This window comes from Anopheles moucheti, chromosome 2 (assembly GCF_943734755.1).
Source record: "Anopheles moucheti chromosome 2, idAnoMoucSN_F20_07, whole genome shotgun sequence".
In the NCBI taxonomy this organism is placed as follows: domain Eukaryota; kingdom Metazoa; phylum Arthropoda; class Insecta; order Diptera; family Culicidae; genus Anopheles; species Anopheles moucheti.
The window spans coordinates 101837813-101856190 of NC_069140.1; the positions used below are offsets into that span (position 1 = coordinate 101837813).

Consider the following 18378-nt stretch of genomic DNA (forward strand, 5'->3'; position numbering starts at 1 on the left):
CTACCCAACCCAACTTGTTTAATGGTTCGCAAACTTTAAGCACTGGGAGCTGGAGGACATGATGTACGCAATCGCAATGATTACGAATTGAAACCAAGTACCTATTATTGCGATTTTTCGAGATAATTGTATGATACTATGAACTATTTAGATCCTTTCGTCACGAAAAGCATATCAACTTGGCTTTAAATCAATAAACCTCCTAAATTAAGGTTAATTTTCACAGTTCATTTCAATCATTCAAATTCATCCGCTTCCCAAGAAGCGCGTATCATTATCGTTCAAGTTAGGCTTTCTTCCTGTCTAGATAACAAAAGGGGGCACAGCAACAGGAGTTAAGCACAGCAGACTTGGGTGCCATTTTTGGTGTTCTTACCAGCCCAACATCCTGACAACGCCAACACACGGCCAAGTTTCCGCGATAAGCGGATTATGGATGGAACAAAAACGGCCCCCCGTCGAAAGAAAAAATCAAGGACTCACACAAGAAAAAGAATTATGTGAAACAGAAAGGCAAACCAAAAAAAATGAAGATTATATCCTCTTCCCAATCCAGTTGGCGCTGGTTTTAGATGGGCCACAGGGATATCGGTGAGAAGGTTGACGAAACAACAGACCGAAAGTAAATTAGATTCATTGATAAGATTATGTGGCTAGTGAAACACGCCGAAGGAGTGGTTCGAGGGCACGTGCAATCCGGTGGTCGGGCACTATTGGTATAGAGAGGATTGCAGTTTTTTTTATGTGGCCTTCGTGAAGTTATTCCATGATATTAAAAGCGGTTAGGTTAAACAGTTGCGGTTGCTGTGGAGAAATATGTTCCGTAGGAAAAATCACGCTGAGAAGGCGTACAGTTGCTAGGTGTAATTGTTTTAGGTGGCTATCAGTAGATGAATATTGGTGAGGACATTATCCGTTGGTCCTTAGATGATTATTTGAAAATTACTAAAACAAATCGATAATTTATTTGAACGCCTGAAAGGTATGCAATGCATCGAACAGCAAGGATATTCAAAGAGAAGCTCTTTCAAATATACACTCCGGTCCACAGATCTCATCAATTACACGTTTACAATTGAAACCTAAAGCTCCGATTGGGTTCGTTACTTTCACGACATATGTTGTGACTTGGCATTCGAGTGGCGTGTTGAACTCATCCGTCACGCCGCAACATCCTTTGCACGCGCTCAGAGATCACTCAATTAATCAAACGCATACAACCATGCGTGGAATGCACGCGGCGGTTTGACACTTTACAATCTGTTACTGTTCGTAAAAAGGGGATGATAAAATGTCGGATTAAGGTAACTGAACCTTTAAATCTGGCGTAGTTGTTTGTTGTTTTTTTTTTTTGCTTTAAAATTACCCCATACCATTCAGAGTGTATAATTGTAGTGTCCACTTGAGCCGATGGAGTGGATTCGATAATTGAAACCACTTCAAATGCGTGAAACCAGTTTTGTGGTTCCCGAGCTCACTTTACAAACTGGTAAGCTACAGTGGGCCAAACGGAATCGTTTACATCCGCCAAACCACCACAACCAGGAAGCAATAAGCTTGTCGGCATGGCAACGCGCTCTCGCGCTGAGGTATTGTCAGAAGTGTCAAAACTGTTGCCTGCGGATGTGTTGACGTGTTGTCGACGGTGCCGTGAAAAACATGGGAAACATCCGTACAAACATCTGGCTGGAAAGCAAGAACGAACAAGTCTCGATGGTGCATACTTGGAACTGCTTGCTACTGTAAAAGGACACCGCAATTTGTTCGCGAAGAATGGTCCCGTGGGATGGGTAAAGCGGGGTAAAAAGGAACTGTTCGAGATGTTCGCGTCTTTGGAAGGAAGCACAAGTAATAAGTGAACGATTTTTTTTTTCCGGGAAGCTTCCCTGGACAAATCTTCGAATCCTTCGAAGCGGAAAAGGAATCGATACCACAATTTGGAGAGTACATTCGTGCTGGCGCTTCTGTAACTGTACACTGAGTGGTGTAACTTTAAACAAACACTTACTCGAAGCTACACCCGTAAATGAAATGAACAACGAGCACAATCTCTGGTTCACCTTTTGTGACCTCCGATGCCTGACCGGATGATATATGACACCCGGTTTTCAGGGAGTAAGGCAATCACGCTTCTCTTCATGATACACGTCATCCTTCCGCCCATCTGGTCATCTGGTACACAGGATACTCGGGCCAGATAACGACCCAGGCAAAAAAAAATCAAGCAATGCTCTACAAAAAGGCGTTTGAAATAAAACAGAAAATAATCATCTCGCTTACTGAACAAAAGCATTAACGTCATCGTAATAACAACAGTAAAAAAACGAGGAACAGATCATACACGGCTGAACATAAAACAACAAACATACAGCCATCCATCCCTGCCAGCAGTACCCCTAGTCTGTCACCTAGTGGAAAGGTTTTTTAATGCCCTCTTTCTCTCGCTCTTTTTTGTATGCTTCGTGTGCCCTTTTAATGAAGCATGCGGCGCCGCACAACAATAAGGGGGAACAGAACTACCAAACTAACGCACTCCGAAGCGGAACATCAGTTCTCAATTATACGAAATATCATCCTGAAGGAAGTCACGTTAAACTAACTCAACGAACTTCCCATTGCAGTTATTCTAACCTCTCGTCAGCACGTCAGAAGAGTCGTGTTTAATTGTTGCCATTCTGTACTAAATTCATGCTCTTCATCGTTACAATTAAAATGGTGCCAAAAGGATATGATCCACTCTCTCTTGCACACGCCTTCGACTAATAAAACGATTGGATTCCTTCACGTTACGAGGCATTAACCGCTGTAAGCTTGTTTTTGTTTCCAATCTGCTCATACAGCTGGTTGGATTTGTTGAACCCATCTTCAACTGCTTTGATGTCGCAGCAAAAACATGCTGTTTGACATTTAAATTGAAAGGATTAACGCTTTGTTTTGTGCGTGTCCGTCCACATGGGTATTCCCTCAAAACGGGGAAAATGAAAAACAGGGAGTTGGTAACGATTATGGTAGATTTGTGTTGTTAGAAGAATAAACGATTTCTCGTCTAAAGGATACCTTCTTTTTTTAACTAATCCATAAGCTAACAGCTCACGACAGCTCGCCAATATCGATTCTTTAGTTTTTCAGTAGATTTTCAATACAAATTTTTATATCATTGTAAAACTTTTCCGCAATATTTTCAAAAATAAACAAACAGTCGACCATTGTTGAAATTCCTTCAACTTAAGCAGAAAAAATCCACAAGTACTCCTAAGTACACTGAAACAACTTAATTTAAATAATACAAACAGTCAACATTTCTGGAGCCACTTATGAGCTATTAGGCTAAAATGTTTACAATCATGCCCATTATATCTTCAGGAATACAAACACTTCAGCACAACAAGCAAAAACACACTTCAAAATATAAACTTGTGGTTAGGTTGCACCACATGCTAACGTTTTCTTGTCACTCACTTGTCTTACTTCAAACGCGTGCGTCATCCCCCGACCTTGCCATCCATCCAGCTCAGTTACCATATTCGGCATCGGTATATCCGGAAAAACACGAACGATCTCCAACTGATGCCGATTCTTCCCTCCCGACAAAGGAAGATGGCACCCGAGGGCACCTAAAATCGTAACAGATTTTTCAACAGTGTACAAGTGTCAGTAATTGATTAGCCGAACCGAACAGGCTACCGAAAGCAGTAAACATTTCGCCCACCGGTGCCAACCAAGATGCAGCTAAGGTCCTGGTGCGATCTTGTGTCAGCGAAACGATGATGGATGGGTGAATGATTCGGTGCAATATCAAACACGAAAACCTGGGTGTCGGACCTACCGGTCGCGTATTCACCCTAGAAGTCCCGAACACCCACCCCAAAACCGGTAGGACATTTATCATTCGCCATTTGCCTCTATCCCATTGTAAATAACCAACTCAATTACAATTCCTTTGTAAATATTTTATTACTGCTGTACTGTTTTCCTTTATTAATAACTTCTGGTTTGGTTCGAGTTCGAGTGCCAACTCGCACCACCACGGACGGAAGGAAATTGGGAATGGAAAAGGTCTAATGGGTAAAATAAAAACCGATATCGGAAGCTGCTGCACTCGAGCACGGATGCTCGTCGGTGCATTGCGTTTCGGAAAGGGAACGTTCTGTTCCGCGAGGTTCTGAAGGGTGTCAAGGGTCGCTCCTGTGCAGCGAGACTCCCTCTCCGTAAACTGAGCAGGGATGAAATACGGATACCGATCGCCGGTGGCTACCCGCTGAGTGTCTATTTAATATGTGATTTGCCCATTGGCAAACATCTGTCGAACTTTTTGCGCTAGGTTAGGCACGTGGTCCAGTTTTTATGTCTGCAACCGCACCGCGCGAAGATTTGGAAAAGGGGGAATTGCGATATGTTGCTTCCTTCTAGGTCCCAGGCGCCAGGCGTTTCCACATTCTACCGAGGGCACAAACAGTGGCGTGTGAGCATTTTGCACTAAGTATACACTTGTTTCGCTAAATGCTGGATCGACTCCCCGTCGACTTTGTTTGTCGGAAATGATCCTCCTTCCGTAGGGATGCTAATTTTTAACTTGCCCTCCGTATCGCTATTACAGCGGCAACCACCCGCAGCTAATAGGGCAGGTATCAGATTTTGTGCGATCCTGTGGGCACTTCTATCTGTCTGGACGTACTGCTACTTGAGGGCAGATGAGCTGAAGTGGATGAAGCGTGACTAGATCCGATAAAAATTGCTCATCTGTCGTGGATTTGGTTCGGTAGCGTTTGGATTAGGTTACCACAGATATATCGCGCATATCACCGTCCCATTCACTAACAACTGGTACTGGAAATGAGCTTCAACAACATCGGGGTAAATGTAATCACAAAAAAGATATTCATTTGGAGTACTTTTGGGTTTGGTGCATAAATTAATTGCTTTACATTCGCTCCATCGTCCATAACTACCAATAGTCGAGCAAGAGAAAACAGACATTCACTCTTGCCTTTTTGTGTGTTGTGCATAATTAGGTAAACCATAACTTATCGCAAACCTTTTTCTTCTTCATATGCAAATATGCTGGATGCGCATAACCTCTGTCTCTCTAATGTTGACACAATACGAAGGGCGCAACAGAGCGACAGGATTTATCGCACATCCCGGTGTGACAAATTGCAGCGAAACAATTCTAAATCGCTTCCAGCTTGTGCAGTAGCTGAATTGTCTACCCAATAAAGATCCTTTTTTTGTCGAACTGGATCTTCTGTCGCTTACAGCTCAATTCGAGTACAGAGCCCTGTCCTGAACATATCCGTGATGACTTCTCCAACCGATGGTGGGTTTATGTTAATTACGACTCGGCCGGGCACCGTGCGTGCGTAATAAATAAACCGTCCCAAGCAATTATCAACACACATACAAAAACACACACACACCGTTGAACAGTTCCGGATCTTTTTCCGGGTGCGTTTGGTATCGCTGCGATCTTTACAACGGTCGCAACAAACGAGCTGAAAAGGAAGCGTCTATAAATTAGGACCCCGGTAGACGACCGGTAGACACACTTCAAGATCAACACGAGGAAGTGTGTATGTGTGATTTGTGTAGAACACACGAATACCCGACACGAGAGTGTACAAACATGCCGCTTCTGGTGTGGGACAGTTCCAGGGGGAAAGAAAAGACAAGGAGCAACACCAGCAGTTCCCATCGGAACACACATCTTCCACCCCACTTTCTTCTCACCTTCCAGTGGGACGGTTTAAAGTGTGAACAACCAAATAAACCGTATTTATTGCATCATCGCATCATCGTTTCCACCATCCCAGGGCGATGGTTAAAGCCCCGATGGCTGTCGGCATTCCTGCTTGGCACAAACTTCCAACCGCCACTGGTGTACAACAAGTTGTTTAATGGATCAACGGATTTTTGGCTCCCTTTTGAACTAGAGTAATTTAAAGGTTTTAAGCCGCGGCGAACAACTCTCGGGAGAGCGTAAAGAAATTCAAGGGTACAACATTGTACGGAACTTGAAGCGGCAAGACTTGAAGCGTTCCAAAAGTGTGTTCAAAATGTCCTCCCGGGAGTGCGTTTGTACGGAGCTTCTAGCTAGAGGATTTCCCAAGAGGTTCCATTCCACCATTAAAGTTACCACGGCAGCACACGTGCAAAGTGTTGCTGACTAGATCATCTCCACCGAAAACAATCTGTTCGACCTGTCGTAAACGTCTGCCCTTTGATCGGTTAACCCCCACGCGCACCGATGAAACGATCACATTTATTGCTCCTTTATGAGCTCCACTAAATAGAAGAACCACCCCTTTTGGAATTTGTTCGGGTTTTGCTAATGAGTGCCCATCTGGGGGTTTTAAAAATGTGACATCTACCCAGCTGTCGCGGCGTACTCGGGCCGCAAATGCATTACGAAACTATTTCTAACCGGCCCGTGTGTCTTGCTTTTCTCTTATCTTTGCAGATTTTTCCTTAAGTTTTTCCTCAAGTGCAACCAAAACTGTCTAAAGAATGCGGGCAACCCACGGGACATGCGACGATTTCAAGTGAGTATTAATCACCAACCTTACACACACACTGTTGGACGCTGGCTTGGCTGGATTTGCTAGGATGAAAGGGTAATATAGTTAGGGAAAGCAAAGCAGGAATTGTTATAGAAATCATTCTAGTACTACCAATTGTATTTTGCTATACAACACCAATCTGGATGATAATTGAACAGGGACAATAGGAAACAAATGGCGTTAATGACATTCAAAGTGACTGAACTGCTGAGCTTTTTCACCACTCCCTCGAACTCCTCTTGGGAATTTTCCGTCACTTTTCTCCTGTCTGATCACGGTGTCCATGTATTCCATCTTCCACGCCACTGAAAGGTACATAAATCTCCCCAAAGACGGATGATGATGGGGAAATTTGTAAAGACACTGGCGGAGTGCTAAGAATAGAGACCAATGCACAGTGCGCCTAAAGAAATGACCCAAAGCAACGGCAAACAAGCATGTAGCTAAGCGAAAGAAGATAAAATTAAGCTGATGATCAGGAATGAGTTTCGTTGCGTTGCAACGACCAAACGTCACCGCCTACTTTACGAGCAGTGAAGAGAAATGGGAGAAGGAAAAAAATGCGTTTTAGCCTATCCAAAGCAATCGGGTTTCTCCATCTTTTCTTTTCGTTTCTCTTTTACATGTTCGTTGTTGCGTTTACATTTGCATTATTCAAGTTTTCTTCCAACTTCTTTGCTACCCTATTCGAATCGAACTTGTTACAATGCTCTTTTATATTTCAACACTTTCCTTAAAGTCCTAATTAGTTATCACATTAAGGATTACAGTTGTTGATAAAGGTACAGTTCAGTATTAAGTTAGGAACAATAGGAATCGTTCATCGATATTTCCACCTAACCGGAAAGCCAGTCGCCTCACTAATCTTTTAATGCAATTAATTATATTCTTTTTGTTTCTCTCTCCCTCTCTCTTCCCATGTCTTCATGGCCTCACCTTTACATCGCAAATCCCACCAAACTTCCTCTTCCTTCCCCTTTACACCCTTGTTTGTCATGTTCTTCCATTTAAATCTGAAATCCCCCCATGGCACCCTCCAATTACCCATATATTGCAGGTAGTGATAGCGACCCAGGTGGCCGTGGACGGGCCGCTGCTGGCCATCTCGGACAACATGTTCGTCCACAACAACAGCAAGCACGGGCGCCGGGCAAAGCGGCTCGATCCCGAAGGTACAGCCAATTCTCCGTTGGCAATGTCGGGCCACCATCTGGCCCCGGACAGTACGTACGACGGTCGGTTTCAAAATTTATTTCTTCAAAACAAATTCAAACCCATTTTTCCTCCCACGCTCCCATTAAATGATGAATTTTGTTGCATTATTTGCTTTTGTTTTTTGTTCATCTACTTATGCAATTTGCTTATGTTATGTTGGTTTTTATTTTACATTTGTATTAGTTTTCATTCGTGTACGTTATATTTGGTTTATAATTAGTAAGTAAAGTGGTATACAGTTTTGTAAAATTACTCTTATAAGTTCCTTCCAACGTTGTCTCCTTTTTCACACTGATCTAATTGGCCTCACTATTTCTTTCCGACGATAAACTGCATGCATCTATGAAGGCAATTGGTCTCGCTTCAACGGACGTGGCCAACTGCCTTCAATAAACGAAGCATTAGCAAAACTCTCGGAAGGACTCGCTCTTTGCGGACGCGTCGTTCGTACTATGGAAACGAAAAGGAACTGCTCAACAAGAACTAGCTCACCGTTCACAACCACCCCCGGTGCGGTTAAAAGGGCGCATGATTTCCGGCTTAATCGTTATCGTAAATTGTACATCGATGAAGTAACTACTGCCATAAATCATATCACCTTTTTTACGAGCGCGTACAACTCCACCATTTGGAACTCCACCGGAAGTGCATTCAAATGGTGCATCTCAAGCGTAGAAGAGTTATACCGTATGGGTGTGAAATGAAGCGAGGATTGTTTTTCTTTGTGTTGGTGTGCACCAGTTTCCCCATATGGGTAAAGAAGTCAATTTCAGCAGCAGAAAGGAAATGGACTAGGAAGAATCGTACGAGTTGATTGAGTTTCATACTCACCTTCCGATGTAGACCATCTACGGTGGGAGTTTTAATAAATTCATTGCTGCCGTGCATACGTACGAGAAACTTCCTTTTACCGTGCGCGACACGCTGGATCTAATTTCGATTCGAAATTCGGTACGCTAATGAAAGAACACCCGGGTATGGCCGAGGTTTGCCACGGTTTTGACAAATTGCAATTTCCATCCACACTCCGCTGGATATGACATTGTTCGTGTACGACAGGAATTCTATTAAATTTCCATTTCTCATCATGTTGTGGCAAATCTCATCTATCGAGAACCTAACACGTGTGCGGTTCCGATGCGATGCTGTTAGATTTCGTGCTCAACATGTAGTTCAGAGTTGTTGTTTTTTTTACCTCTTTCAATGGAGTGCAGAATGCCTTCCAACGGGCGCCATCGGTGGTTGTAGTTAGTTGAAGTTGACTTTCCCTATCGTTTCCTGCACGGCCCGCATGGAACAACCATCGTGCGATGATAAACCTTCGTAGCACAACAATTAATGTGTCCGGTGTGTTCGGTCCCATTGCAGGCATCTATCCACCGCTTCCAATGGCTACACCTTGCATCAAGGCCATCTCACCAAGCGAAGGCTGGACTACGGGTGGAGCTCAGGTAATTATCGTCGGTGATAATTTCTTCGATGGATTGCAAGTTGTCTTCGGCACTATGCTCGTGTGGAGTGAGGTAAGCGTTGGCGTAGTTGTCGCATGCAGTGGACTTATCACTAAACTAAACACGATTCATTTCACAGCTTATCACATCGCATGCGATTCGTGTCCAAACGCCACCCCGACACATACCCGGAGTCGTCGAGGTAACTCTGTCGTATAAAAGTAAACAGTTCTGCAAAGGATCACCCGGTCGATTCGTTTATGTCTGTAAGTATTGCAAATGTCTGCATGTATACAAACAACCACTATATCTCAAACTACTATATATCATAGCACTCAGTGAACCGACGATCGATTACGGTTTCCAACGGCTTCAGAAGCTAATTCCGCGCCATCCCGGAGATCCGGAGAAGCTGCCGAAGGAGATCATTCTAAAGCGTGCGGCAGATCTGGCGGAAGCACTCTACTCGATGCCACGTTCGCCCAACGGGACGTCCGGATTCAATTCGTACAGTGGGCAGCTTGCCGTCAGTGTACAGGATGGAACTGGCCAGTGGACTGAAGGTAGTAGACACAAGCTAGAATTTTGTTTTTGGTGGAAATGTTGTGAAGAATTCGTTTCCTGCTTCCAGATGAGTATACACGAGCCCAAAGTAGTAGTGTAAGTCCACGAGGTGGATACTGCAGCAGCGCTTCGACACCCCATTCGTCCGGCGGTGGATCGTACGGCAGCAGCAATGGGTACGCAACCGCACCCAACATGACCGGTCTATCATCATCACCTGCGAGCGTCTTCAACTCCTCTACAAGTACGTGGCACACGCTCACGACTGGTTCTGTTGCGCCTTCACTGACCAACTGACTGACGTTTCAATTGCAGGAATCAATGGGCTGATGAGTGGTGGCAGTGGCTTCAGCCCGTACTCGATGACGACCTGCGCCTCACAGGGCTACACGCCGAGTCCGTTGGCCGCAACCACCACATCCAAATGAGCGCTTACACCGGGGGTAGCGATCGCCGGCATTGAGCCTCCGGTGGAATCCTGTTAAATAGTTTTCGGGAGATTATTTTGTACAAAAAGGAAAATGGCGGGAAAATGGTTTTGTTTTTAGTACATCCTCTGCATTACGGTTTTATAATCTCGACTCTAGGGCGCGAACGAAGCGAAAGCGTCTAGCACGATACTAAAACTACTAGCTGTATTAAATGATTTAGCTTTTATGTAAACATTTTTATTTACTGTGCAATAACAGACAAATGCTGCGCGTGCATTGAACACTTGGTACCAAAACAAAACTGGCGGCAAGGTAGCAAAAAAAATACGCGCTAAGGTCCTTCGACACTCTTTGTACAGTCTCTGTAAAGTATGTTTATTCAGCTCACAGTCACATGTTTTTGTACCGTAAGGGCATAAATGGGCCCTCTTTGGAGAGTGGGGGCAAACGTGCATACTATACATATATAAATACTTAAAATAGTTAATTTTTTGCCAAAAAAAGGGAATGACTAAAGAATGAAAAGGGAAAAACACACATTGAGACTTTAACCCCCATTTAACGATTAATCTTATATACACTAAACTAATCGAATCTGATAGCTCGCGAGTCAACGAAGTGGGGCGCATGCGTAATATTTTCTCAAAATTCCAGATAGTGGAATGCAGGAAAAATTTCCTGCTATCAGTAGTAAAATCGAAAAGAGATCACCGATAGCAGATCAGACAGTCCGGTGCTGGTAGAGGGTAGATCGCTTCGGATCGAAACGAATCAAAACCAATCGAGTACATATCGAAAGCGAACGTAGCCGGGTTTAAATTTGGCCAGCGTTTGAATCCGTCGGAAAGCAACAGCCACAGCCCAGGACTCATCACCACAATCATATCTTTATGAAAATAATCATTTAATGCAAAATAAAATTACAGAACACATTATGAAATGCAGCCAAAATTTACCAGCCGTTAAAATCTAAATGTTTGAACACGAAGAAAAGAAACACACACCCAATATAAAGATACTTATAGTATAAAACGCTAGCAAATATGCTGATCGATTTATCCAAGGATTTGTGGAGTGTCCGTGCATCAATCGACGATAAGCATGGTCAAGGGCAACGTAATCAAGGATAGGAATAATCGTAAGGCGAGAAAGAAACCATACGGGAACCGAGCTAAAACGCAGACAGTATACGAGCTCGCTACCGATCGTGGTGGAGTGTCCTGGAACCCGAAAACCAAAAAAAGGCACTAAAATCAAACACATCGTTTCGATTATCATAGAAACCAAAACAATTGAAGCCAAGCCAATGTGTGTAGTAGAACACAATAATGTCACAAGATGTCGAGAGGAGGTGAGCAGTATAAATAAGGGCAAGTTTTTGAACACACAACAAACAAGAAATAGAACGAGAATTGTGAAACGGAGATGGTTGTTGTGTTAGGCAATGAAGGTTAGGACAGGAAGCAACATTTCGCCTGTAGGTAATTTATCAATTATGGAGACGGTTTTCTTTACAGGAAGAAATTATATCATATAAATAAAGCTAGCAAACCTTCAACTAAACCATTCGCTGTACGTGCATGTTATGTTTGGTTTTGATTGTAATGTGAAGACTTGATGACACCATGACAAGTTTAGTTCAACAAGTTGTTTTTAATTAGGCTAATTCATGAACAAAATTTTCCATTGTAAAATATGGAACCACAACCTTGGAGACCGTTCTTGGCTTTCTTGTAACCAAGACGATTTTTTTAACGCGATCATCTGAATCGTCTTTACTAGCCTCGATACGTTGATCAAAATGGCGTCATATTGTAACAGCGAATGATTGCATTTCAGGATTGATTTCAGGTGTCTTCTTCGTCTAGACCTCAATTCACAATTGAGTACTTCGCGCCTACATGGCCAGATCACACATCGGTTTCCAGGAATCTTGGTCTAAGTCTAAGTCTTCTCTATCCACGGCTACAACCAATATCCGACAAGTTTAGCAGTAGTAAAGACCACGGTAAGGCACGAGTCCTCATCACGATCCTCAGTTTTTAGCATTACCTGTAGTCTTCGTGAATCACACTCTTTTTTCTATTAATATTTGCCAACAGTACTGTTCCAGATGAAATTTAGAATTATTGGATAATGTTTGAAGAGCACATTTTGATAAGCTATGTTTACACGATTTATTAAAGATGCCAAATGGCAGGCAATGCAAATTCAAATAATGACTAAAATTATCTCCAAACATTTCGTTATGAAGTTGGTTTTAATACATTTTTAATTGTATCCAAAGATTAATGCCATTTAATCTTTCAATATGTAATTCAAATAAAATACATATCCCTTTCAACTTGAAGTTCAACATGTATCGATGTGTCACGCACGGACATCGAGCACAGTGGGTAATGTTAACATAAAAATCCAATACCCCATCTGACGTCTAATAGCATGACCGAGAAGTAAAACCACAGTGGCTGAAAAAATTAAGCGTGGCTTGCCAAGGGATTAAAAGGTAAATTTTCGTTCGATTTTTCAACCTGAATTGGTGCTATAAGGCAACTCACTCATCGCCCGTAATGTTCCCCGTGCGGCAGTGTACAAATTGGCCGTAAAATCTCTCGCCCGGAGCCCGAAAACCGGTCGCAACCGAGCAGCACAAGCGGCTTTCCTCCGTCATCGTCACCGTCATTTTTTCCTGTCTTTTACGTTCCTTTGCTTGCTGTGTGTTTTGTGTGTGCGTTTTACACGCGTTTCTCTTACCAGCAATCGGAATCGGAATTTGGTGCTGAAAAGCAGAAGGACGACGTGCGAAACATTGCCTTAGCCCCCCGAAACACCCGGAAGTCGGTGAAATCGAAGTGAAATTAAGGCACAGGGTGCGTGTAAATGGATATATGTGTGTGTATGCATGCGTGTGGGTGTGTGTGTGTGTGTACTGAGTTAAAGTCTGGAAACACACACACACACACAGGAGAGGGGTCGGGTTGTCCTGGGTATAGGGGCGGTGTGGGTTTAGTTCCATTTCTTTATATTTTTTTTGATTATTTTTTGTTGCTTACCCTAGCAACATTCCGATACCGAAGTTCAGCCTTCAGTAGCGTTTCGAACTGAAAAGGTGTTAAATCGAGAAAAGGGCTCAATGCAAATGGCGATTTCTGTCGAAAGTGATCGGAAGTTGCCTTTTCCGTGTCACTATTGAACCGATCACCACCACCCGGTGTTACATCGAGGACATTTACGCTGCCTAGTGACGTTTTCACTGTTAACATTGGCTCTTTCTTTGGTACATTGCAGGAAAATGAGTAGCTCTGAGGAGGTATCATGGATTTCCTGGTTTTGCGGACTGCGCGGTAATGAATTCTTCTGTGAGGTAAATATACACAGACCCCGAACGTAACAGCAACCGGGGAGTACACAAAAGGAAGAGCGCATATCTACGTTTTTGGTGAATTTCTGATTTCATTTTAGGTGGACGAAGATTACATACAAGACAAATTCAACTTGACCGGACTGAACGAACAGGTACCGAACTATCGTCATGCTTTGGATATGATTCTGGACCTTGAGCCTGGTAAGTAACGGCCATGGAGACGTTTCCTCCGTGCTTGTAATGTGTTGTTCGCTTTCAGGATGAAAAAAAAAATTAAGATCAAATCAAATAGAGAAAAAGAGAGTGTGGTTACGATCGTACATGAGTTATGGTCTGCCTATCATTGTCATGATCAGTATAGCATAAAGGTTGAGCCGCGGGATTTGTTTTTGTGATTATATTATCTAGATTTTGTTGGGAATTTATTTTATTTTCTGCGTCGTTTTCTACGATGTTATCGTACGCCTTGGTTTGTTGCAGCAGGATTATGCAAGACCGCGGGGATCGATGTACAACACCCCGTTTGTCGTACGGAATTTCTAATCTAATTAAAGCAAATGATGCACAAGTTCATTATCGCCCAATAGGGTCCCATTCAAACGCGCTGTCCAACGGGAGGGAACACTGATGCACTTGGACAATGCACTGCAGTTATGCGTGTCGCATAACGTTTTATTCATTCATTCTAAAAATGAATTCAGATAATACGAGAAGTTTAAAGTTGTGCCGGTATTCGTCATTTACTACAATATACTGAAACATATTTGATTTTGATGAATTATTATATGTAGCATATATTTCTGAGTATGTACTAAATATGTGTTTATGCCGTTATTCGCCGTTCGCTTACAGAGGATGAAATTGACGATAATCCCAACCAGTCGGATCTGATCGAACAGGCAGCAGAGATGCTTTACGGTTTGATTCATGCTAGATACATTCTTACTAACCGTGGCATAGCTCAAATGATAGAAAAATATCAAAGTGGCGACTTTGGTCACTGCCCACGCGTTTATTGTGAGAGTCAACCAATGCTTCCACTAGGTAGGTGTTTGATTTGCTGGTGCGCTGCCATGAAGAGTCACTTAAAGTCGTGTTATTTTACAGGTCTGTCGGATGTACCCGGTGAGGCAATGGTAAAGTCCTACTGTCCCAAATGCATCGACGTTTACACACCAAAGTCCTCTAGACATCATCATACTGATGGCGCATACTTCGGAACTGGATTCCCGCACATGTTGTTCATGGTACACCCAGAGTACCGTCCTAAACGTCCTGCAAATCAATTCATACCACGGTATGTATCGTAAAAAAATCGTAAAAATCGCTCTTCCGCGCCTACTTTCACTAATATTTCCTTTTTTATCCATCGGTTTTTTTATTTTCACTCACAGTCTCTACGGTTTTAAGATTCACTCGTTAGCGTATCAAATCCAGCTGCAGGCAGCAGCGAACTTTAAGGCACCGCTTCGAGGGGTAAATGGCAATCGTGATGTATTACCGAAAGTTTAACCTTATAAACATTAAGAATGGAAGACGAAAGCGTGGTTTGTTTAGGTTGTCTACCAGCAGAAATGTGTTACTTTGTCTTTCGTTGTTTGGAGTGTTTGGAATCCGGAATACGCTATTTCAGTTTCGTCACCACGGGAAATTGGGTTTCAAATTTTCTAGAATGTTGTATAAACGAGATATACTTCTTGTATGTAAAAGTTTTAATGAAACAATCATTGCGAATTTCTTTATAAAGATAAATTGAAGAAACTGTTTTTCTTCAATAGTACTGATACCTTGATTTTGTTTTGTTCTATTATCACTCTTTTATACTGTACTGATCGCACAAACTATCAAGCTGGTCCTTTTTATTAAACGTACAATCATCACAGGCATCGCTCCGACATTTCCCTTGCTGTTGTTTCTAATATTAGTTTTATGAGGATAGTAAAGTATCTGGAAATGTGTAATGCGACTATATGGGTATTAGTTGATCATGTTCCTCTGTCGGTTCTAGGAGCATAACCTAAACAGAACAATACACATAAAAAAACCATTATGTTCGAACAAAATGCATTAATAGTCTCTAATGATCCTTGTTAATGGAAATATTCTATTAAATTTCTAATTCTTCACTGTATCTGGACGGTACACAAACCCCTGATGAGAACCTCATTGCCCATCACTCAGGATTTAAACCACTGAGCAAATTTGAATAAGTGATCATTGAAATACTAAACTTATTTTCCGTTTTCTTCCCTGTTTTATTTTGTTGTTGTATCTAAAACCTTCTCGTTGGTGTATCGTGCATTGCATAATGTGAATAATCATCGTCCTGCCCTCCTGTCCTGTACCGCAATGCTACATCAACCGCAAAAAACGTAATGTATTTCAATACTGTAAGCACATTTATTCGAATGAATTTGATCGATTACTAACCAACTGAATGTTGTTACGCGTTTTGTTTATTCCACCACAGTGAAGAGCTCGGCGAAGGGCATCGATAACTGAACCGCAAGCCGCCGAGACTATATCGAGAAGATAGTTTGAGCCACCCTCCCGATATAGGATCAACTACTCCCCACATCAAGCGGCGTGGCGTGCGAGGGTGCATGTGTGTATTTGTGTGGGTGTATGTGCATGTGGTTAAGGGTAAGCCTGCAGAAGTGGAAGAACCTGTGTGGAGAATTTAGCAGAACGCAAAACACATGTAGAACACGCTAAGCGTCGTTCGCTAGGATTTTTATTTTTAGTTTTAGAACGTTGATTTCTTTATCGTCCCTCGTCCATATACCTTCTGTCCGCTTTAGAGTTCTCAGGAGCTTGGTAAAGGAATATGGATGAAAAGCCGCACACGGAGTAAAGGATCCGTCGTTGGATTGTTATTGTAGAGTAGCGTTCTATAGGTGTAATGTTTTGGCTAGGGTTCTTAATACGATTGCGTGCGCCTGTAAAACCTTACGTGAAAGATCAAATGCAAACACCACCACAATGCACATATGCGCACACTTACATGTAGCACACATACACACACACACAGGACAGGAAAGAAAAAAACAATTAAGGTAATCGATGTAGGAAAATAGGACGGCGGCGGGGACGGGCAAGGATAAGGATGATGAAAGCGATGAATTAACAATATTGTCAAAATCCTAAACTATTCGAACCTCGTACTGGGCAAATCTTTATCAGTTCGCATACATGGAACGTCTTTTTTCTTATTGCCTTTTTGTTCACATAGAGCAGCTCGAGTAATTCGCGAGGGACGAGCGTTAGAACCATCTGTAGCTAAACAGGTGGATGGATAGGAAGATACCATGCTTATAAAGCTTATTAGTCTGGTCTCGATGGTGATGAGGCGCAAATATATTGTATAGTTCGATTTTTCTCTTCGCGAGAGAAATCATTTGCGATTGTTCGAAGAAAGTAATTTATTTTCCATTTGCCTTTTTTAATTCGCCCGATTTTGGTGATTTATGTGCGCTTCTTGAAGCAAAATAAGACCTGTACAATAATAGCCACTTCCTTTTTTTCTGCTAGGAAATCTATCCTATGTCCACGGATCTGTGGTGCACTGGAAAAAGCTACATATTGGAAGAATATCTAGATTGTTTAATAGCTTTTGTTCCACTACTTCTTATTCTGGAATAATTTTGTAATATGTTGCTAGTACTACCGCATCCATAATGCCCGTCACATTCGCAGAGTTCAGAATAACATTTGGCGAAGCAAAGAGAGCGAGGAAGTGAAACAAATAAAATAAAAGAACAATAACTATACTGAAAAGGAAGAACAGAAAACCACAAAAAAAGAAATAGACAAACATGTAGCGTAAAAATTGGAGGCCGATCCACGAGCCATAAGAAAATTTCCACACATTAAGAGATAATGCAAAAATCATTAAAAAGAAAAAACACGACCACCAACATCGTTTATCATCATCCCCACCAACACTCAGCCACAGTGTGTTGATGTCGCTTTCCCGGCAAGAGCGTAGGGGGCCCGTGTGTAGGCTTAGGTAATAATACTTTTTAACATTTTAGTTATCCTTTTCCCCATCAAAACGATAAACGAAAAACAATGGAAACAGACAGACAGACGGATCGAAGATAGAGTATCTTTTTCACATATTTATCTGTTTTTGTTGTACTTTGTGTGAGGCAGGGTGAAAATTAGTTCCATTTGCTCTTTTTCCTCCCTTTCTTGCCCACCCGGCTATCTCAAGAATTCACTGCAAAGCGCCTTTTCTTTCTCCGTGCGTGTTTCTTCCCTCCCATTTCTCTTGCAATTCGAAGATGGTATGGAGGTGTCCTTGCCTTTTCGCTACTGTTTCCATAAACTTAGGGCATTTTGTTTTTATACCGAGGGAGACTGCTTCTGTTTTCTCGTCAACTATGATTTACATTAATATCTAATTAGAAGAAAATGGCATTTGCAATTTATATGCATCATGCAGCAACAGCAGCAACAAGATGAAGGAGGAAGGAAGGAACTTGTAGGAACTATTTCGCGTTCCCTTTTGGGGGAAAACTATATTAATAATAATAATAATAACAAAAGAAACTTGATTGCTAGTAAACGAATGCGGAAACAGATCGATGAGTAGTAGTAAATGGGAAATGTAATAGACACACAACAGCATGTACTGAAGGATAAGAAATACAGAAACAAAAAAAAAAAGATTCAATAATAACAACCGAACAACAGCAACAAATAAAACCTCCAAAATTCTTTCTCGTGTAAAAGGAGACAATTTCAGACAAAAAAAATGCCAGTGAACATTTCTACGGCATACTCTCAATGTT

The 18378-nt window shown here is 42.2% G+C and overlaps 2 protein-coding genes across 5 annotated transcripts in view; both read left to right on the plus strand.

The window, feature by feature from the left end:
- Positions 1 to 11219, plus strand: part of LOC128310564 (transcription factor collier) — a 45914-nt gene extending 34695 nt beyond the window's left edge. The window contains exons 7-13 of the mRNA XM_053047236.1: positions 6458 to 6539; positions 7615 to 7792; positions 9141 to 9295; positions 9363 to 9489; positions 9556 to 9786; positions 9855 to 10031; positions 10103 to 11219. Of these exons, the coding sequence (XP_052903196.1) occupies positions 6458 to 6539; positions 7615 to 7792; positions 9141 to 9295; positions 9363 to 9489; positions 9556 to 9786; positions 9855 to 10031; positions 10103 to 10215 (1063 nt within the window). The 3' untranslated portion in view covers positions 10216 to 11219. The remainder of the gene's footprint in view (positions 1 to 6457; positions 6540 to 7614; positions 7793 to 9140; positions 9296 to 9362; positions 9490 to 9555; positions 9787 to 9854; positions 10032 to 10102) is intronic.
- Positions 11220 to 12645: 1426 nt separating this feature from the next.
- On the plus strand, positions 12646 to 18310 carry LOC128299671 (casein kinase II subunit beta). Of its 4 annotated transcripts, none has more exons than XR_008287305.1 (7): positions 12646 to 12724; positions 13507 to 13582; positions 13681 to 13783; positions 14435 to 14626; positions 14690 to 14879; positions 14977 to 15972; positions 16053 to 18310. XR_008287305.1 is itself a non-coding variant. In XM_053035693.1 (7 exons), the coding sequence occupies exons 2-7, from the start codon at positions 13511 to 13513 to the stop codon at positions 16082 to 16084; spliced, it is 666 nt and encodes a 221-aa protein (XP_052891653.1). In that variant the 5' UTR covers positions 12646 to 12724; positions 13507 to 13510; the 3' UTR covers positions 16085 to 18310. The 4 variants fall into 4 exon arrangements, 1 of the variants encoding a protein (XP_052891653.1); XM_053035693.1 differs by having other exon boundaries at positions 14977 to 15058; positions 16058 to 18310; XR_008287306.1 differs by lacking the exon at positions 12646 to 12724 and adding an exon at positions 12895 to 13088.
- Positions 18311 to 18378: the final 68 nt, after the last annotated feature.

Bases quoted from the DNA above. Each gene is read 5' to 3' on its own strand.
- LOC128299671 (XM_053035693.1), top strand. From the start codon at position 13,511: ATGAGTAGCTCTGAGGAGGTATCATGGATTTCCTGGTTTTGCGGACTG. The intron at 13,583-13,680 runs GTAAATATACAC...ATTTCATTTTAG, and splicing joins GTAATGAATTCTTCTGTGAG to GTGGACGAAGATTACATACA. The intron at 14,880-14,976 runs GTATGTATCGTA...TTTCACTCACAG, and splicing joins GCAAATCAATTCATACCACG to TCTCTACGGTTTTAAGATTC.